General features: G+C 42.0%; 1 protein-coding gene across 1 annotated transcript in view; it reads right to left on the bottom strand.

Moving 5' to 3' along the window:
- SOAT1 (sterol O-acyltransferase 1) overlaps positions 1 to 21,573 on the bottom strand; it is a 46,576-nt gene extending 25,003 nt beyond the window's left edge. The window contains exons 1-3 of the mRNA XM_074961039.1: positions 21,446 to 21,573; positions 16,327 to 16,459; positions 7,920 to 7,978 (exon numbers count right to left, since the gene is read on the bottom strand). Of these exons, the coding sequence (XP_074817140.1) occupies positions 7,920 to 7,978; positions 16,327 to 16,453 (186 nt within the window). The 5' untranslated portion in view covers positions 16,454 to 16,459; positions 21,446 to 21,573. The remainder of the gene's footprint in view (positions 1 to 7,919; positions 7,979 to 16,326; positions 16,460 to 21,445) is intronic.
- Between the last annotated feature and the right edge of the window lie 378 nt (positions 21,574 to 21,951).

Below are 21,951 nucleotides of genomic sequence, written 5' to 3'. Positions count from 1 at the left end.
GGAAGTAGGTCTATTGGCCCTTTAAGCATGCTGGAAAGATAGCAAGTTGAGGAAAATTTTCTGCATCAAGCTAAATCTATAGTCCCTGTAGTACACAATGATCCATTTCATATGGATATAATACCAGGCTGACCAACTGCCCTTCACACCTTGGAATGATGGAAAAGCAGCACTGCAGTTTTGAGACTCTTTGGTAAAGGATGATCTCCAGCAGCTTTCCTGCTCTATTGTAATGGCTGGTCAGGGAGGACCAGACCTCTGAACTCCAATGGCTATATTTTAAATAAAATGGAAAGACAGCGACACTGACGCACTCTACAGGATTTTGGGGGTGGGGGAGCTATAACTGAGCCTTATGCTGCCCCCCCATCCCCATGCCACCTGATATTCTCCTATCCACAGCCTATAAGAACCTGTGGTCCCTCAACACCCCATTTCTATGGCACTGCAGACAAATGATAGTTAATTGAGAAAATATAAATAGTCCCTTTGCCATTATTGATTATTTACATTTACACAATATCTTCCTTTTGCTTAATCTCGGAAGAAAGGCATCATTCAATACTTATAGCCATGAAAAAATTTGTAAAGTGACAGATTCAGCATTATGACTTCCCTGTAGGACCAAAGAAATAAGCAGCTGTGATTAGAAAAAGCTTTCTATAAATACAAATTTATTGAAAGCAAAAAAACTATGAAGTAAAGAATAAAATATATGTTTAAATGCAGTATAAATCAGTACTACATTCCCCCCACCCCGTGTGAATTTCTTTAAATGGGACATCAGAAGTCCCCTGATGTTCCTTCAGGTGCAATTCATGATTAGGCACCAGTGTTCCAGAGAGAACAAGGGGGAAATGGAACAAGCTAGGTTTAACCAGGCCAGTGCTCTGGGAGCACACAGTGCTTACATGTCAATGGAATGCTGCTATGGATCCAAAAGCGAAGGGGTTAAAAAACTATAAGGCCATTGAACAAACAAGCAGAGTTCAAGTTATTACTCACTCTCCTGCTCACTACACTGAGTATTTCTTTGTCTGCTTATGGAGCTGTCAGCTGACTACAAAGTGGCTGAAGTAGCAGCCCCCCTGCCTCCTCCCAATGTTGCTGGGTCTCTCGGTGGTGAATCAATTAGTCCGGGAACACTGGATCTATAAATATAGAAATTAAGCTCTCTCTCAAACAATTAAAGTGTTTGCTGCAGTTTCTAACTGCCAAATGTGAAGCATGACCTCAAACTGAGTTTTGAACTATAGTTAATACTCATTTCTGTATTATTTGTCTGAAGGATTCCTTCTGTAGTCTAAGTACACTTTAACGTTTTAACTAAGAAAGGATCAACAGTGGTAATCAGATCATTTTCCACCATGATATCTAAGATTTCCCCTATTCTCAAAATAGGGAACAGTCATTGTGTGGTATTGGTTGGCAGAGTTTGATTCAATGGCTTCTGCTGTGCATATCCAGGTTGCTGACAAAACTGAAGCCCTTGGCTAAAACCTGAATAAGGTCAAACTTTAAAATAAAGAGAAGCATGTGTTAGAAACTAGATAGATATTAACTGGTTTCTTTTACTAAAAGGACAGTGTGTTTCAGATCCTGAAGTCTCAGGTTCAGAGTTCTCAGCCAATAGCTTCCCAAAGCCCATTTATTTAGACAATGTTTAATAAATCACTTACAGTTAAGTGAGCTAGTCAGATCTCCAGTCACATGCACCACAGAATTTTAAACAAGAGAATCAGATTATTGAATAATTGTCCTATTTACCGTGGAACCTGAGCCATAACAAAAGGAGGGAGAGTGTCTCTGTGGGAGCCATGCTGTGCCATAAAAAGCATCCATCACAAACTGAATGACAGAGAACAGGCTTTCCACTGCTCTGACCAGATCCTCGAAAGAAGATGGGCCTCATCCTCACAGCTTAGCTCTCAACTGTTGCCCATAACTTTTACTTCAGTGATATTTTCCAGCCTTAACAGCTTTAGTTGTTTAACTATCAGCCAAGCACCATTGTGCTCAATCTCAGTGCTACCCGCGTGACAGAAGAGTGCACTGCTCCTGCTTAGAGTTTAAAGTCCAGGAAAGGACAAAGTATTCAGATCTTAGACCACAGAATTAGGCACCTAAATAAAGAGTGCCTGATTTTCAAGAGTGCTGAGCATCCACAACTCTCATTCAAGTCAGTTGGATTTAGGCACCTCAAAGACAGGTACTTATTAGGGCCTAAATCTATAATTAGGGATCCAACTCAAAGCTCCTGCATTTGAAAATTTGGACCTAAGTTTAGATTCCAACAACAGTTCATACTGAGAAAAGAAAAGGGTCAGAGGCTCCACAAAAACCTGCTAAGGATTTTGCTACTGATTTTACATGGAAAGCACACAGACACTATGGTGATGGGTAGCACTATAAAACCCTAAGATAGGTAAGAATTTGCTGTTTAAATTCTGAATTTTCAAAAGTTACCTGAAAAAGTGATCATCAGTAATTAGCTTGTGCATGTTGTCTTCTTGTGTGCAGCTCCGTCCATGAGCAATTGAATCTTACTTTAGGCCAGTGGTCCCCAAACTTTTCAGGATCGTGTCCCCCTTTACTCCTGTTCCTCCCCCCACCCCCAGAAGCGAGTCTGCAGCTTGGGGGGAAGGGGCAGCATGAACAGCAGTAAGGGGGCCAGGAGCGGAGATGGGTGGAACTCCCTTCCTGCGCCCCCCCGCCCATGGGGGCTGGCCCAGGCCCCAGTCGCGCCTCACAATTTGGGGTTCTCTGCGTTAGGCCAAGATTCAGGAAAGCACATTAAGTATATGCTTAAATGCTTTCCTGAATTAGAGTCTTTGAGATTGCTAAACTGACCCCTTTTTCAACAGCTACATAGTATCTCATTGAAGCTATGGCTGCACATGGGTTAAGTGTGGTTGACTGCTAATAAAAGATTTTCCATATTCATATTTAATTGTTCCCAAATTAGTTTGCTGCCATATTTTCCCCATGAACAGAATTCATTCCACAACAAGCTGTGTAAGCTAGAGGGCTTTCTGTAGCCCATGTCTCTACCACCACCACCAGATTTTCTGATAATGTCACAAAGCTAAGGTGTGGCAGGAAATTTGCTCCCCATCTCCCTCACGCTATATGCCCCCCCCCCAAAAAAATAGGGCTGTCAAGTTATTAAAAAAATCATGATTAATCACACAGTTAAACAGAATACCATTATTTAAATATTTTTGGATGTTTTCTACATTTTCAAATATATTGATTTCAATTACAACAGAATACAAGGTGTAGAGTGCTCACTTTATTTTATATTACAAATATTTGCACTGTAAAAACAGTATTTTTCAGTTCACCTAGTACAAGTACTGTAGTGCAATCTCTATCATGAAAGTTGACCGTACAAATGTAGAATTATGTACAAAAAAAATTACTGCACTCAAAAATAAAACCAAGTCCACTCAGTCCTACTTCTTGTTTGAGCAATTGGCTGAACAAGTTTGTTTACATTTTCAGGAGATCATGCTGCCCACTTCTTATTTACATTACCTGAAAGTGAGAACCAGCATCACAAGATGTTTACGTGCCAGATGCACTAAAGATTCATATGTCCCTTCATGCTCCAACCACCATTCCAGAGGACATGCTTCCATGCTGATGGGTTCTGCTGGATAATGAGCCAAAGCAGTGCCGACCAATGCATGTTCATTTTCATCGTCGGAGTCAGATGCCACCAGCAGAAGGTTGATTTTCTTTTTTGGTGGTTCGGGTTCTGTAGTTTCCCCACCAGAACGTTGAGCTTTTAAGACTTCTGAAAGCATGTTCCACACCCAGTCCCACTCAGATTTTGGAAGGCATTTCAGATTTCAAGTGTGGTAGCTATCTTTAGAAATCTCACATTTATACCTTTTTTGTGTTTTGTCAAATCTGCCGTGAAAGTGTTCTTAAAAAATGAACATGAGCTGGGTCATCATCCGAGATTACTATAATATGAAATATATAGAAGAATGCGGGTAAAAACAAGAGGCATACAATTCTCCTCCAACGCCTTTTTTTTTTTTTTTTTTTTTTTAAAAAACGAATGTCATCAGCATGGAAGCACGTCCTCTGGAACGGTGGCCAAAGCACGAAGGAGCATATGAATTAGCAGCGCATCTGGCACATAAATATCTTGCGAGGCCGGATACAGCAGTGCCATGCAAGTGCCCGTTCTCACTTTCCAGTCACACTGTAAATAAGAAGCAGGCAGTATTATATGCTGCAAATGTAAATAAACTTGTTTGTTTGTCTTAGAGATTAGCTGAACAAGAAGTAGGACTGAGTGGACTTGTGACTTACATAATTACACTCAAAAAAACCAAACACACATTTGTAAGTTGCACTTTCACAATAAAGAGATTGTTCTACTGTACTTTTATGAGGTGAACTGAAAAATAGTATCTTATGTAATAAAAAATAACTGCACTAAAAATGATAAATTTAAAGTGAGCATTGTACACTTCGTATTCAGTGTTGTAATTGAAATCAACATATTTGAAAATGTAGAAAAACATCCAAAATTTAATAAATTTCAATTGGCATTCTATTATTGTTTAAATGTGCAATTAAAACCACGATAAATCACAATTAATTTTTTTAGTTAATTGCGTGAGTTAACAGCGATTAATAAACCACCCTACAAAAAAGGTAAATATTAAGCTGACATGTGACATTTTCTGCATTCCATTGGTGTCTCACTGTATGCATTTTTTATATACATTACATATATGCATGCATGCTAAGGGGGCATCAGTGTGTAGCTAAATCTCTGCATTAAGCATCTTTGCGTAACTGTGTATCATTTTCATATGATTTTGTATTATGCCTCTTCATATAACCTTGTATTAAGTCTTTCCATATATAACCTCTGTTTTCATACAACTTTGTATCAAGTCCTTTGATATAGGAACTTTGTACTGAGCCTTAGTATAATGTTATAGCCCCTAAGGATAGTTAAAGTAGAAGAAAAATGTCTTTTCGCTAGGAGTAGAATCAGATCTCCCCCCTTTTAATCAATGGCCCTGTTGAATGAATGAGGTGAATGAGTAAGGCGTGGAAGGCAAGCACCTCCAGGCAGCTGCAACAGTTGGAGGGGGATGGAAGCCAGACCCAAGAACAATAAAACTTGTCAAGTGGGCTCATTAAAGAAGATCAGACATATTGAGGGCCTTGGGAGTTAGAAGCGAGCACCTTCTTTTCAAAACACCCTCTTTGAAAATAAATGTGGCAGCATTAAGACAACACCCAGAAGGAAGCGCCACAGATGACCAACTGACACAGATACAGATTTTGCATCTGTGGTATAGATTTGCATGAGAGGGAAGCTGCTATAAATGTGAGGCGTCTTGCAGAGGATCCCGGGTCTCGTCTTGTCAACATCGCAGCATCGATCCGGATGGACAGAAGCCCGGCTCCACCCCTCCCCCATCTAACTCACCTGGCCAGTGAAGTTAAGGGGAGCAACTAGTTGGTAACAACAAGAAGACGGAGTGTGCTTGTGTGTGTGTGTGTGTGTGTGTGTGTGTGTGTGTGTGTGTGTGTGTGTGTGTGTGTGCATGAGTGTAATATATATCATATGCATATGATACAGTATTGATTGATACATGTATTACCAATAAATGTGGTGTTTTGCCTTATCCCCCCTGAAAAGATCCTGTGCAGTACTTTAAGTACAAGTGAAATACCAATGGAATGCAGAAAATGTCACGTCAGCTTAATAAAGATTTACAATATGTGTGTGTGTGTGTGTATTTTTTAATATAAAATTTAAGTCAGGAGAGTTCCCAATTGCTAAGAACATTTTAAAGCTTCAAAACTGTTCACCTCATTGAAATCCTAAACTTGGCCACATTAGTACACCAAAATGCATATAGAGGCATCTTCCCCTCTTGTGAAATGCCTTCAAATCCACTTTAGTTACCCCTATCGTATAATGAAACTGCATGTTCACCACCCACTCGCCATAATACCAAGATTGCGAAATGAGACTTCCCCAAGGCAAGGGCATTCACCTTTCCTTTTAAGAGTTATTCATTCTCTGGCATCAAGTAAGATTGTGAAGTTACAGATCACTGCTGTGGAACACTTGTGATGTTAATAAGTGTGAGCAAGGCACAATGTGTCAGGAAGAACATGCGAACACAAGAAAACTGGTTGCTAGGATGAAGAGTGGAACTCAATGCTGCCCCACTTAGTATGAGTACAGGGCACCCTTGCAGAATAGCATGGAAAGGTTTGGAAATTCCTTCTTTGTCTTAACAAGGATATTGGCAACCATGGGGGAAAGGTTTAACAAATGGTCTAATAAAGCCAATGGAGAGTTGGGAAAATAATGTGGGAAGGAGGACTGTGGAAGTGTGTATAATTTCTTTTTCTGATCAAGTATAAAAATTCATTCCTATGTCAAAGTTCTCTACTCCATTCCCAGGGAAGGGGAGATGGCAAAGGAGTTTCCCTTGGTGTTCCAAAGTATTTTACATATTCTTAAGTAAAGTGAAGAAAACATGGTTTTTTTTTATATTCATTTCAAAACCTTCTAGGCAGGAGATGCTTGGACAGGAAAAGGAAGCCCTATAGAAGTTTAAGGTAGCAAACGCCAACATCACTTCCAATAGGGAAGACACTGGCTGAATATACAGTTTATTAAAAGTGATATTATTCAGGCTAGGAAGCCAGAAGTCTCTCTGAACACATGACTAAGTGTTGATAGTTAGCCTTCCCATTTGAAGATCAGAGCAGGACATGCAAACAAGCTTGTGCCCCCACATCCCTAACAAAAGCAGCCCTGGGTTTGTGGTTGTGATGACTCAACTGAGATGTTACTTTATGTTGCTGCCTTCATATTGGAAGAATTTTACATTTCAGAATCCAGAGAACTTAAAGTGGTTCTCTTTAAGAGGCAGTTCAACTCTGGTTGCTTTGAACAGTCATCCTTTAAAAGTGAACTACTAGTATTAAAATCTCGTCCTGCAGACGTATGTCAAGTACTCTAAATGGCAAAGATAAATAGGGCATTCAGTAGACAAGCACCTTGAGGAAAAAAGCTGCTTCTCCACTCTACCAGAAATTGTTAGTATTTTTAACCCCATATCACTGTAGAGTGACCAAGCACATAACTCAGGAGAACGCTGCCCGATGTAGTCTGCAGGGAATTAAGTCACTGTTAAAAACCACACTACTGTTGCACAGACTATTACGTTGGAAGCTGGGATATTCTTGTAGGTCCCCTTTAAAAAAGGTGTCATGAAGAATGAAGAAATTCTCTAGAAATTAGAATCTACAACAGACTGTGTGCACGTCCTGCTCACACACATTTATGGACAACACAACCCTGTCTGCACAAGGAGAGTCACCTCCGGCTGCTGAAGGAGAGCAGGGCTCCCTGCTAAAAAGGGTGGGAGAAAGTGTCTTATCTGGCTCCATAGCAACAGGCAAGAATACCAGGCAGTGAGTAGCCCATTCACTGGATTGTACATCATGAGGAACTTTTTCCTTTAAACATTAAACCTTCAGATCGCCAAAAATAGCAGTCCCAGCTATATGGTCAAGGGGTAATACAGCCAAAGCAAGTCAATTTGGATACAGGTATCAAAGTTCACATGCTTATTTGTAGAATTAACCTTTTGGGGCCCAAGTACAACACAGGCTGAGAAAGAAAAACAAATAGCCAAGTTAATATTTTGACAGATGTCACTAATGCTGTACAGGGCACAGGAATAGGTAGGGGAGAAGGGGAAGAATAAAGGCTTGTGTAAAACCACTACTCCTAAGCGATGTCTGAAAGGATGGCATTCTAGAACATTAAACCAACAGACAAACATAAGACAATGGTGTTTCATGTTTTCCAGGAGTCCGGATCCCTCTCAACCAAGTAAATGTTAAGAAATATTTACCTCAGCCTCTGCTATTAGCTGCATTTTCTGTGTTATCCCGTGGTCAACATCAACCCAACCTAAAGGAGGAAAAGCAAATATTTAACAGTTATGTTTTCAATAGATATGACATGGCCAATACAGATGCTCAAAAGCACAAAGAGAACAGAAGGAACAGCATACCCAGCTCATAGAAACTGGATTTACCATTAACTTTGTCTCTGATAAGCCAAGGGTCCCATTAAGCTCAGGACTGACAGAGCTGTAGGAAGTTTAGAAGCCAGGAGCATTTTAATGTTTTACGTGGATGGTGATTTTATTAAACAACTGCTGAAATCCAAGCACTCAATAAACTTCACAAGTGTCAAGTCTTCTCCCTCCATCCCCAACATCAAATATTTTTAAGGTTCACCAGGAGCCAATCACTATTCTTATTTTTGATACAAGCAAGAAGATAAATGCACACACGCTTGTCAGAGTTAACTGCAGGAGTTTAAATTAGTCAGGTGACAAACCAGCTGCATCTTCGTATTAGATCATGCCAGTGCTAGATTTTGGAAACTTACTTTTGCCCATTGCTAACCATAACCTAGAGTCATTTTCAGTATGTCATTTATTTGTATCATCGTTAGGGCTACGATTTGGTCATGGAAGTCGTAGAATCTGTGAGTTCCAGAGACCTCCGTGACTGGAGCTCATGGCACCTGCAGGGTCTCCCCGCAGCCCGTCATGGTTGGGAACTGTGGGGGCCCCCAAGCTCTGAGACGCCGCAGGGGTGCCCCAGGCGCTCCCAGGCGCCACTGGTGGCAGGGATGCCCCAAACTGGGAGCCATGGGCAGTGCGGGAACCCCGCAGATCTAATGTGGGGGCCCCAGGGTGCTGTGGGGATCCCAGAGCTCCCCATTTTGTCATGCATATTTTTAATAAAAGTCATGGATAGGTCACGGGCAATAAAGAAAAATTAACAGAAGCCCATGACCTGTCTGACTTTCACTAAAAACGTGAGAAAATCTTAGGGCTTGGCTACACTTACATTTTATAGCGCTCTAACTTGCTGGTTCAGGGGTGTGAAAAATCACCCCCTTGAGCGCAGCAAGTCAGAGCACTTTAAAGCGCTAGTGTAAACAGGCTTCGGGCACTGGGAGCTGCTCCAACTCGTGGAGGTGGATTACCAGGAATATTGGGAGAGCTCTCTCCCAGCACTCACGCATGACCACACCCGCACTTCAAAGCGCTGCCACGGGAGCGCTCCTGCGACAGCGCTTTGAAGTTTCCAGTGTAGCCAGGCCCTTAGGCTTAATTATCACAGCACCTAGGAGCCGCAATTGTGGACCAGGACCCCACTGTTGTAGCTGCTATGCACACACAGAACAAATAGAAGGTTCCTGTGGCAAAGAGTGAACAACCTAAGTAATAAGTCACACTGACTGCAAGAAACAATGGACTGAGCTTGGGCCACAACAAGACGACCAGATCCTAGCAGATTTGGGTAACAAGAAAGTACAAGAGACAAAACTTGACAGACTCCCTGCAGAAAGGCAGTTTGGAAATAAAACTCAGTGGGAAAAATACACCAAGATGCCTACACATATTTACGATGAGCTGAAGCAAAAAGATACAGTACTCAAAGAACCATACACCATTTAATGTTTATCACTATGCTTAAAGGACAGAGTCCAGATGTTATCCATATTTATAACCACCCTTTGGAAGTTTGAATCTGAAGCATATTATCTTACTGGAAATCTTCCCCTCTATCATGTATGCATGTAGGTATATTACTATAGGGTTGCACACAAAGAACAGTGTTGATTAGATCCTTGTTCTATGAGAACTGTAGCAGTTCCTTGCTAATGGAAATTTAAATATTTAGAGTATTCTATTCTAATATGTTGTAGCAAAACAGATGGGAGGTGTTGTTCTGGCTTTTACATAATGACCAAGGCCTTGCTATGCAAGAGTTGTGTTTCCTGCTAGGCACAGTGCCTGTTTCTGGTTATCACTCACTAAGGAACACAATATCGCAACAGTTGAATTGGGAGTAAGGACGCTAAATGGTAAAGGATGGGAACAACTGATAACATTTTGGCTTTTGGAACGTTTTTTGTTTGCAACTACATAAGCCTTGCCAAGGTCCCTAAACTTGGCCAACCCTGAAACAGTGATAAACAACCTTTACAAGGCCACATGTGTCTGCGTGGGCCTTTTTTGTACTTCTCTCATCATAATCTTGCAACTAATTCAGAATGGCTAGGTAGAAATGGAATAGTAGTTCACTAGCAGCACACAACCCTCCAAACACGACCTTATGTTGCTACCTTTTTAAGTAAAAAGCACTTCGCAAGTTTCTTATTAAGCAAAGGATTCTTAGCAAACAGGTGTAAAGACTTTAATAGAAACAAATCTTGAACCACCTCCCCCCAGAAAATCCACAGTTACACTAATAGGCCAATATTTATTTCTCTATATACTTGTCTATCTTGCTAAGGGGAGGCCAGTTTATAATCAACCCATAAAAAAAAATTCATCTCTTTGGTGCCTGAATTTGTGACTTTCACTGTAATGCTTGTCATCCTGTATTTAAAGCTTTGCCACTTGCATGAAGAACTTTACACCAGAAACTTGTTACACCCAATATAATAGGCATCCAGAAACAGCAGCATACTAAAAAAACTGAAGGAACAGTAAGAAATAGTGGCTCATCAGTTATGCTTCAGAGAACTTTTTATAGTTTTAACAGGAGTGCAGAAGTATACTGTGTTGTAATACAACTTTTTCCATTTTTTTTGTAGTGTTGTTGCATCCGTGCTTGTCCCAGGATATTAGAGAGAAGGTGGATGAGGTAATAGCTTTTATTGGACCAACTTCTGTTGACGAGAGGGGCAAGCTCTTCTTCAGGTCTGGGAAAGGTACTAAGAGCATCACAGCTAAATATAAGATGGAATAGATTGTTCAGTATAAATAGTTCCACATATTGTGAGACACCACTCAAGGTGGTGGGGGAAGGGGTTCATGGGTTTCAGATTGTTGTAATAAGCCATAAATCCAGCATATTTAGTAAAACTATCATTTTCTGTGTCTAGCTAAGTTATGAATTTAAGCTCCCAACTCGTCTTTTGAAACTGTTGTGCAGGTTTCCTTTGAGGATGAGGACAGAGGTCAGATCGTTTTGTGAAAAATGTTCGTCCACAGGAGATAAAAGACAAAAACACCATATCATTTTTCCCTGGGAGTTCTTTCAAGAGCGTAGTGACTGTTTGATTTCACCCACAGTGTTCCACAATGGTTTGTCTGGTGTCTATGGGCCTTCCTTTGCTGGGCAGAAAACATCTCTTGTGGTGAACTAGTATTTCACACTTGGTAATGCTTCTCTCCTGACTCTGAGGGTTTCCAGTTTCATAGCAAACACTTAAATATTACCTTATAACACAGTTTAAACATTATAAGTGAGATTAATGGATGCAGCAACTCACAAGCATTTCATAAAGTCCGAACACTAAACCCATCTCTATAAATCCAATACCAATACTAACATGCAGGTGAGTCAGACAGGTGTCCAACGACGCTTTTGTCAGTGTTCAATGAGGTCTAGGGGCCTTGGCATGAGCTGGCACCTGGTCTGCCAGTACCACAAACACTACTGCAAATATATCAAGATCATCTTGCTGGAAGTTACCAAAAATAGAGATTTTCTGGTTGCCAGGCAACTTCCCCACCTCTACAACATAAGACTTAGCCCAGCATTTAAGACTACTACATTATTAAATGCAGGCAATTCTGATTTCAGAGATAATTTGACTAAGATTCAGAGGATAGAAGAGTAAATAGATATTTGTAGCCAAAAAGCCCACTCTCTCCTTTATCTCTCGCAACCTACTATACATTAGTTTGAAATTGACCAAGAGCACACAAAGAAAAAACTGAGACATTTACTATTAAGTCACAGCTTTGAATTTAGCATACATTTTACTGTTAGATCATTTAATTAGAAACCTCAAATATTACAACTAGTCAAAAAGATTCTGTGAAAAGTTTATCCTTTTTGGTGAATGATTTTGAAAGTTGTTCAACCAGCTCTATTAATTAAGGGGGAATTATACTCAAGTAACACCAAAGGAGCACTGTTAAGAATAATGAGTGGGAGAGAAAGGAAGGGAAGTGAATTTGATATAATGGTGGTTAACATCATGACTATCAACATACAAAATGTGGATTACAACTGGAGAGATAAGCAAACCCAAGAATCCTCAAGAAAGAGGGACTCTCAGACTCTGGGCCAGAAACAGAGAAACCCAGAAACTGTCTTAACAGAATCTAAATATCCAAAAAAGTCATTTTCACTGTTCTCATGTTAGAGTATGTACGTTGACTACAAATATTTAAATGTACTAAAAAGTTAAAACAAAAAAGTAGAATAGCTAAATTGTGATTTGCCCTGGAAATCAAATCTCTTAAAAAAAACACCACACCAAGAGCTCAGTCTCCTGATTAATACTGCTCAAAAAACTTATAAAAGTGAGTCAATGTACAAATACAAGTGTGTACAGAAAAAGGGGACAGTTCATTTATTTTCGTTACATAAATTGTTGCTTACTCACAAGGAACATTTGACTGGAGGAGGAATCCACACATGATGATTTGTCTGAGTTGAGGTCATAAAATTGATTTAAAATGGGTCTCTTTGGAACTGAAATTTAAGACCTAACCACAAGGGAAGTCACACTTAAATGACTTACAGGTTACAACATCCTCTCATTGCAAAACTGTAAACTATGTTAGCATAGCAGAAATTAAGAACGCCTAGATACTGACCTTTAAAATAGGGTAGGGTGCTAATTAAAGGGGAAACAACCCAACCAATGAGACTAGCAAACGAACTTGCAGGATCTTTTTTGAGAGACAATATGGTTTAAAGGGGGCTTACGTTTTGTAAAGCACTTTTATAGGTAAAGGTTTAAAGTGGGCTTACATTTTGTAAAGCACCTTCAAAAATGGTATTTAAGAGTGCCATCTCTGTAAACACAACTCTCCATCTGAAAATTAAACTTGTCTCTTTTCTTCTTGTTCAACACCTGAGCTGGTGAAAACTTAGAAAAAAAAAGAAAAAAAAAAAAGACACGCCTCTAAGGGTTTAGATGACCTAATATGGGAGATACCCTCTCACTATACGAGGAAATCAAATAAGAGAACCACCCACAGGTAAAATGGATTTCTCCAACAAAGCGTCTGCAGTTAGGTTGCCACTCCTGGAATGTCACTTCTCTGAATAGGGCCTTCCTTTCAGAAGTCATACAAGAGACTTACAAAACTTCAGCCTTGTGTATTGCAAACCCCCAGGCATATGTCAAACAGCCTCCAACGACTACATAATGTGAAAATGCGTAGAACTCATCTTTATACACAAAGGACAGTGAGATAGCCATCTAAATGCACAATTCTAGCAGGTGTTTTATAGATGCATGATGCAATGCACATAGCTAGAAAAATTTAATGTTTTAACTGGAAAAAGTAATTCAAGAATAGCCCAAGTGCTTTGACATATACTTTGCACTTGTAAGACACCTTTCACCCCAGGATCTGAACGAGCTTAAAATATTACACCTCACTACTGAGGAAGACAAATTATCCTTATTTTACAAAGGGGGAAAACAGCTAGAGGTTAAATGATTTGTCTAAGGTCATACACCACATCAGTAGCAGAAGTGAGATGAGATCTTAATCCCAATTCTCAGTCCTTTACGCCAACCACTAAATAGAACACTACCTGCCTTAAGTTAAACTAACCTACAATTACTCAGGTGCAAGGCTACCATACTATTCAATTTAACAAGTTCTCCATTTGCAATACACAACACATGTTAATATCTACTAATAGCGTTTACTGAGTTAAGTTAATTTTTACAGCGAGCCAATGCAGGCATGTTATGACTCCAGTGACTAAATAGCTCAAATGAACTACTTAAAAGTACATGCAGGTCACAGAGGGCATGGTTCATTGAGCTGCTGTCCAAAAAGGAATTAGATTAAAAAACTTCAGACACAACTCGTGATCATTTCACTGGCAAGCTAGAAAGTGCCAGCATTATGTAGATTAAGGAGAAGTTTAGCACTGTAGGTGTCTTTTTCTGTCTTCTTCAGGCTTCCTTCACTAAACCTCAATGATTTTTCCATAACTAGAGAAGCAGAAAAAGACAGATCCGAGAATAACTGGTGTTCTTAAGTTTGATCCTACCGGATCCCGGTGAGAAAAAGCAACTCTGCGTTTGATTTCCACAGAGAACACCACACAATGGTCTTGCTGAAGCAAATGCCAGGAATATGGATCAACAAAAAACAGAATTCCAAGCAGGGCAGATAATTAATCTGATTTAAATCTAAGTCAGTAAACCTTATTTACAATATTAATTGTAATTTTCATTAATAAAGGCACCCATCACAAATTCAGTCTAGCTAAAATAGAAATAAAGAGATTAGTAGAGCCACCCAAGAGTTAAGAATTAACTCTAAGCCACAGGCCACTTGTAGTTTTCCACTCATTCACCTAGATAACCTGGTTGTTTTTGTTTGTTATACGTAAGTTTATAACTCTTCCTTCTAACTTCACTTTTTGTTCCACCCCTTTTCTGTTTATTTGGGATAGCTAAGCTGAAATATTGCCTATTCTGAAGCCTGTAAGATCAATGATTTTCTCTGTTAATAAACTCCGAAGTCCCATTCCCTCTTGTGGAGAAAGCCCATCTCCTACTCAAAGATTTCACCCACAAGGATGACAGCTCCAAAGTGCCTGAGGAACATGTACACTTGTAAGATATAGTTGTCAAGGAAAAAGGCACTCGCTGAGATGCCAACAACCAGTTGCAGAGGGAATTAAAAATAAGAACATTAGCTTTTAACTTAATTCTATAAGAAGCCAGAGTAATGAGAGGAGCAGTACTAGAAAGATGTGTTCTTGGTGGCGGGTGTTGCCAAAACAGGCTGGCTACTTCATTCTGGCTAACACTCATGCCTCGATAAAGCAAGTTGCAGTAATCCAGCCTGGAAGTCATGACGGAGTGGATGACTGTGGCCAAATCATTCAACAGCATGAGGTACAGTCTTCTAGCTAGACTCTAGTGGAAGGTGGCATCTTTCACAGCAACAGCTATTTGAACACTCCAGCAGCAGCAAAGAGTTGAAGAGGACCTCAAAGCTGCAGACTACTGATGATGATTATCGGAGGACTGATTCCCTCCAACAGAGCAGGACAGACACCCTATTAGTGGTTCCATTGGTGCTTTCATTGTTTGGTCTTCCAATAATGAATCCTATTCCTTGCTATTTGTGCTTCAAAAGTTTTCAAAGGGCAAAATGGAAAAGTGAATTCCATAGGTTCGCTCCAACCCTCAAAACTCAGCTAAAGCAGTGTATTGTCTAACTTAGATGTTGGGCTATTCCTACCATCCTGCACAGGTAGAAGAAATCTTCAAACTCCACCATCAACCAGCCTCTCCTACAGGATGAAATTAGGGGAAGGTGACAGGGGAGTTCACGCTGAGTTCTGGGTAATCAATCTTATTTTTCCAGCTTGTGTGGGGAAGTAGGAAAAAGAATTCACATCAAGTGAGCTCCAGTGAAGTGCCTCCACTTGCACCAAAAATGAAGCGCAAATTCTGCAGAAGCCCCTTCATCAAGCCAATGAGAGTGTGAACGGTATGGGAGACGCTCATGATATTTTATGACTATATGTCCAGCTACTTGTTATTGCATCATTTGCTATAGGACTACTAGGATTAATTCCAGCAGGAGTTACTTGACACTGCGTCCACAGGAAAGGTGACTGCAGCACAGCCAGGAGTTCCTTAGCAAACATCCAGGACTATAACTAGGATATGCTGCCTCCCCACTTCTGGTGGGCTGCACAAACTAGTTTGACCAGGTTCAAGAGACACAGGGAAACAAAGAACACTTGGGACTGATAAAAGGTCTGCCCCCTGAAGACAGGGGAAGAGACCCATGATGACATGAAAGCAGACTGAACCCCAGTCCCCAAATGTGAGGGTGTCTGGATAAGCCTCCCTAATCTTTACATAAGACAAAAATGCAAGTAGATTGCTTAATAACATGCATGTGTTAATAACCCTTTGCTCTCGTTCTGCTTTGTTCCTGCTATGAAATTAAAAAATGTTGTTTTGAAAGGACTGTTTTGTGTCACCATATCCACATACCATATCCATATTCACAGCTCCTGAAGGGAAGGCTCCAGCCCAGCCAGCCCTGCTGAAGAATCACAGTCAGTACAGCAGGATCCAGTCTGAAAGTGGGAGAATTGTGGGTTTCCTCCTTGAAAGAGGTGAAGGTAAGAGGCATGTCATGCAGAGATGTCATCTCCAGACAGACTAGAGTGGGTTGAAGGTACAGATAGCCCTGAACCATTACTGAAATAACTCACCATTGCTTGAGTTTTGGAATGGCCTCTCTGCCTCAGATCTCTTCTGCATTTCATGCTTCTCAGGGGTCCCATGTGCTGTAGAACTCGGGTGGCGGTGTCTTACAGAAGTATAATCTTCACCTACCATTGTAGACTACCATAGAAGAGAGAGGAAAGAATTAGTTAGCAAAAGGCCTCAGATGTGATGCATTTATTCAGCTATTACATATGCTAGATTTTTCCTGCCTTTGACTGCCCACTGGAGGCAGTGGGGAGAGAAAAAAAAGAAGCGGATAAATGGGATTGGCAGTCTAACAAAGCTAACCCCCTCTCCCATCTCAACTATCTACATAGTGAAATCTGTACGAAGAACCATACCTCCTTCTCCCCCCTTCTCTCCACACTAGACAGTAAGTGGGACAGTAAAACATTAATTCCCCCCCACATTCCCAAACCACCTCCAATACACAAACCCTTCATTTTAAGCAACTAGGAATCCTCAGGGGTCCCAACACAGTGTTGGGAGCGTCACTTCACAAGTGAAGCCTTTAAAATGCTTCACTATGCAACTGATTTTTCCTTGTAATTTACATAGCAAAACCTGTCTCTCAACACTGGTTTGAGGGTTTTGAGATTCCTCCCCTCCCTGCCTTTTCAAATTCCGTTTTGGCATCACAGAAGAGAATAGTAAGCCTGAGAATACCAGACAATCCCCTTCCTGTAAAAAAAGCCCAAGTCCTCAGTAAACCTTGTGCCTTATTTAGACAACTGAAAGATTGTGCTGCAAACCACAGCGAAACAGGAAGAGAGAAAACTGTGTTTGTTTAAACCACACCAAACCCAACAGCAGGGGCCATTGCTGAAGGCTGAATTATTACTAACACATATTCCTGCACCACCACCCCCATATTCAAAATGTAGACCTGTTCTTTAAAGGGAGGGAGGGAGGGGTGTTATTTCCCACAGTCGCCAAGAGAAAAATGGCATCTTGCCCTATTCTTGAGTAACAAAATGGAAATCTATGAAGCTCCCTAAAGTTGCACCTGCAGAGACTGATGTTCAGACTGGGCTTCCAAAATACCAACCACACACACTTTTCTTTCATAAGACTAGCTCCTTACATTTATTTAAGTGCTTCTCATCCAGAAGCATCCGAAATGTCTCTGAGGTCCATCAGAGTATACTCTGTGTGCATATTTATAAACACATGCACTATACTCACTACTGCAAGGCAATATCCATTTAAGAAAGTTTACCAACACTACAACCAGGATTGAGACTTTTGCAAGATCTCTCTCAATCACATGTGGTCAGGCCTTCAGCTTCACTTCTCATTAAAGAGACAGCAGCTCTATCAGCAGTTTCCCTTCCTCCCCACACCACATTGGGCACTGCTTCTGTATAGACAAAGGGAAGAATGCCACCTACTGAACTACCAGTATCACTTCCTGAAGCACCTATGTGTTCCTTGGAAGCCCCATAGCAACTACTACTAACCAGGCCAAGTCCTGTCTATTTTATGAGATGACACCCCAGGCTGAAACTATAAAATAATCAAGAACTATAAGAAGCGAGAGCAAACCTTCCCTGTTAACCACACACAGTAGCAGGTAGTTTGTGTGAATAATCATTTAGATGACAGGTATTACCCCCTTTGTATTCACCCCTCCTTGTCAACTGTTGAGAATAGGCCACTTCCACCTTAATTGAATTGGCTCATTAGCACTGACGACCCCCCCACACACTTGGTAAGGCAACTCCCATCTTTTCATGTGCTGTGTATTTATACCTGCCTACTGTATTTTCCACTCCATACATCTGATGAAGTGGGTTTTAGCCCACGAAAGCTTATGTCCAAATACATTTGTTAGTCTCTAAGATGCTACAAGGACTCCTCGTTGTTTTTGCTGATACAGACTAACATAGCTATCACTCTGTAATCTGCTTTAATACAGATTTACCCAGGAAATGACCTTCGAGGAAGAGTTACTATATTTTCGCACCATGTACCAGACAATGCACTGGATCAGACAACTGGTTGAAAAGGACATGGTCCACACACGCAGGCTTTGTACACCACTGCTGCTCCTATCACCCCACTGCAAAACCAGTTTGTGTTTACTTCACATATTCCCCAATGTACTGAAGCCATTACCCCCTGAAAAATCAAAGTTTTAGCAGGGACTCAGAAGTCCAGTGTTAACTCAACACATTGTCACATGGAGCATCGGAGGGGGGGCCCCAAAGCTCAATACCTTTCTCAGCAGCACTTCCAACCCCGTAGAGGCTGTAAGAACTGCACATTCTCCTCTGGTAAACCCACCCCTAGACCCCTTTCCAGAGGGGCTTTGGAATAGTGAGGGGAAGGGGAATAGAAGTTAAAGAGGAAGGTGGTGGTCACCAAAAGTAAATTTAAGTATATAACTAGAGTAAAACAGTCAGTATTGTAGGTACAGTATGTTTAACTACCATACACTAGACTTGTTTTAAAGACAAATATAGCTCTTGCCTAAGACAGACTTGATGATATGAATGACATTTATCATGCAAGATTAAATAAAAGATTTTTGCACATGGAGAAAGGGATTATATTTGTGGGGAGTCTGTCTTAATCTGCACCCTCAGTATTAGAAGGCAGAATATTTGGCAACTGTCAGTATGTAAGTCTAACAAAAAGAAAACTTATCTCTCTCCTCTAATCTCCTTTAGAGCTGAGCCAATCACAAGACAAGACTAAGATAAATCAGAGGTTTTCAGATGCACTGCAGCAGACAGGGTTAACTGCTTTCGGAGTGTCACCTTGACACACATGAAACTCAAAGAAAAAACAAACAACAACCTACAATACGGACACAAGAATCACCCCACCTTTTCTGGTAGGTGAGAAGTCAGACAAGGGAAGATTTAATATTACACCTCCCTCACTCAAGGGGAAGTGCCTCTCTGCACCCACAACTATTAATCCCGACCTTGAAATTAAAAACCAAAATAACTGAGCAGCAGCAGACTAAACCCCCTCACACTTGTATTTTTAATTATTTTCCCTCCCCTTCTTTGCCAAGAACTCCCAGGTTTCCTTTTTATGCCTCTGTCCAGTTTAAAAAACACACGGAGTCTGGTGGCACCTTAAAGGCTAAGATTTATTTGGGCATAAACTTTCATGGGTAAAACACCCATGTGTGTTTTACCCACAAAAGCTTATGCCCAAATAAATCTGTTAGTCTTTAAGGTGCCACCAGACTCCTTGTTTTTGTGGACACAGACTAACATGGCTCCTCCTCCTCCCCCCATACTAGTCCAGTTTAACTGTCTCAGGCAGGTAAGCAAATGTTCTTCAGTCCCCTGGCTCCTTGAATGCTGTGCAGTGAATCTCTTCTAACTTCCTTCCTCCCACAAGCTCAGCATATCACTGCTTCCACAAGCTCTCTCTTACTCACACCCTTCTGTTCACCTTTCCTCTCAGTAAGGAACAGTGTGTGTTTCTGATGCCCACCCTATGCGCCTTCTGGGCTTCAGAACCGTGAACAGATCCCCTCAGCAGATTTTTTTTAATCAGTTACCAGGTACTATACCTCATTTACAACACTGATTTTCTCCACCTTCCTTTTTAATTATTGCCAATCATGAGTGCACCTCACATGAGCACAGAAACAATATATTTTAAATCATCCGTGTTTACACAATCACCTGTAAAAAGGTTGTGACATGGCTTCAAGCTAAACTGCAGCCTACAATTAACAATACTCACTGTCCAAAGAGTGAGTTTTATAAAACTATTGATATGAAAAACAAAGACAGACATGGATTCTGCTCCCTCAGACTGAAAGAGCCCTTCACACAACACAGGTCCTAAAATAAAGTTAGCCCATAAACAAAATAAGCCTATTATAGTCAGCAAATAAAATGCTGTTTATTGTTTTGGTTTCAGAGTAACAGCCGTGTTAGTCTGTATTCGCAGAAAGAAAAGGAGTACTTGTGGCACCTTAGAGACTAACCAATTTATTTGAGCATAAGCTTTTGTGAGCTACAGCTCACTTCATCGGATGCATACTGTGGAAAGTGTAGAAGATCTTTTTATATACACACAAAGCATGAAAAAATACCTCCTCCCACCCCACTCTCCTGCTGGTAATAGCTTATCTAAAGTGATCACTCTCCTTACAATGTGTATGTAAGGAGAGTGTCAAGTTGGGCCATTTCCAGCACAAATCCTACACTTGTGTAGTAACAAGTGGACTTCCCTCTCTGCTAAGCCAGTGTTATTTACTGCAGTACAGACAAGGTGAGTGAGAAACAACATTACTTATTACAAAACATTCTTTAAGAACAAATGTAATGCCTGAACTGGACTCTCTCCTCCAGATTGCATGCAAGCCAAAGGAGCATTACAGAATCATAGAACTGAAGGGACCTCAAGAGATCAAGTCCAGCCCCCCCACCCCTGCTGAGGTAGGGTCAAGCAAACCTAGACCTTCCATAAGCAGTGTTTTTCCAGCCTGTTCTTAAAAACCTCAATGAAAGGATTCCCCAGCCTCCCTTGGACGCCTATTGTAGTGCTTAACTATCCTTATAAATGGAAAGTTTTCTTAACATCTAAGCTACCTCTCCATTGCTGCAGATTAAACCCATTACTTCTCACCCTACCTTCAGCGGACATAGAGAACTGATCAATGTCCTCTTTAAAGCAGCCCTTAACTTTAAGACGATTACCAGGTTCCCAAAGCTAAAACATCTCCCATCTTTTAACCCTTTCTCCACATCAGGGCAGCTGAACCTTCTATCATCTGTGCTGGTCTCCTCTGGACAGCCAGGTGGCCTCCCCGCCAAACTCCAGCCAGACCTGGGGCTCCGAGGAGCGTCCCCCTCCCAGCCTGGCGCTTCCCACAGCAAGGCTGCCTCACCAGCGAGGGACCGCGACCCCCAGCAGCAGCCAATTAAAGCCTCTGAATTAACAAGCTCGCGGCGCCGTGACAGAGATCAGTGCACAGCGCGGGCCAATCCGCACGCATCCCTGGGTACAGGGCAGACCCGCCGGGCCCCTGGGCAGGGCAACCCCGAGCCCGGCCCGTCCGGCGGAGAGCCCCCGGCGAGGTCAGCGTGCCCCCACGAACGCCCAGCCCAGGCGGCGGGGGTACGTCACCTTGTCCTCAGCCAGATGGGTCCGCGCGACTCCCCCACGCCTCAGCTGCACCGCCACCTGGGAAAACTAGAGAGCGAATGGAACGCTCCACCCTTCCCCACTCCTCCGCTACGTCACCGCGCAAAGGGAAGGAGTGGGGAGCGTCGCCGCTCATTGGCTGCCAGCCCGAGAACCAGGCCCCACCCCCTTGCTACCAGCCGGCGCCGGCGGCACAGAGAGGAGGAGCTGGAGCAAGGGAGCAGCGTGCATGTTGGGGGCGGGGCAGAGGGGAGGAGCTGGGGTGGGGAGCACGTGAGAGGCGCCTGTGCGCGCGCTCTGGCTGGGACCCCCAGCTCCAGCTCTACTCCCCACGGTTCTGCCCTTTGGCTTCTCCCCCAGCCTGGGTGCTCCCCCACGCCAGTGTGTCCTGCGGCGGCTCGTACCGTGGGCTATGCGAGACTGGACTGCGACCCTCCTGCCAGAGGGCAGCAGGAGGAGCTGCTCGCCCCTCTGTCGCTGGAACCGGG

The sequence above is a fragment of the Natator depressus genome, chromosome 8 (genome assembly GCF_965152275.1).
Source record: "Natator depressus isolate rNatDep1 chromosome 8, rNatDep2.hap1, whole genome shotgun sequence".
NCBI classification, from domain to species: Eukaryota; Metazoa; Chordata; order Testudines; family Cheloniidae; genus Natator; species Natator depressus.
The sequence above is the reverse complement of the archived record's forward strand: the minus strand, read 5'-3'. Positions and strand labels throughout refer to the sequence as shown.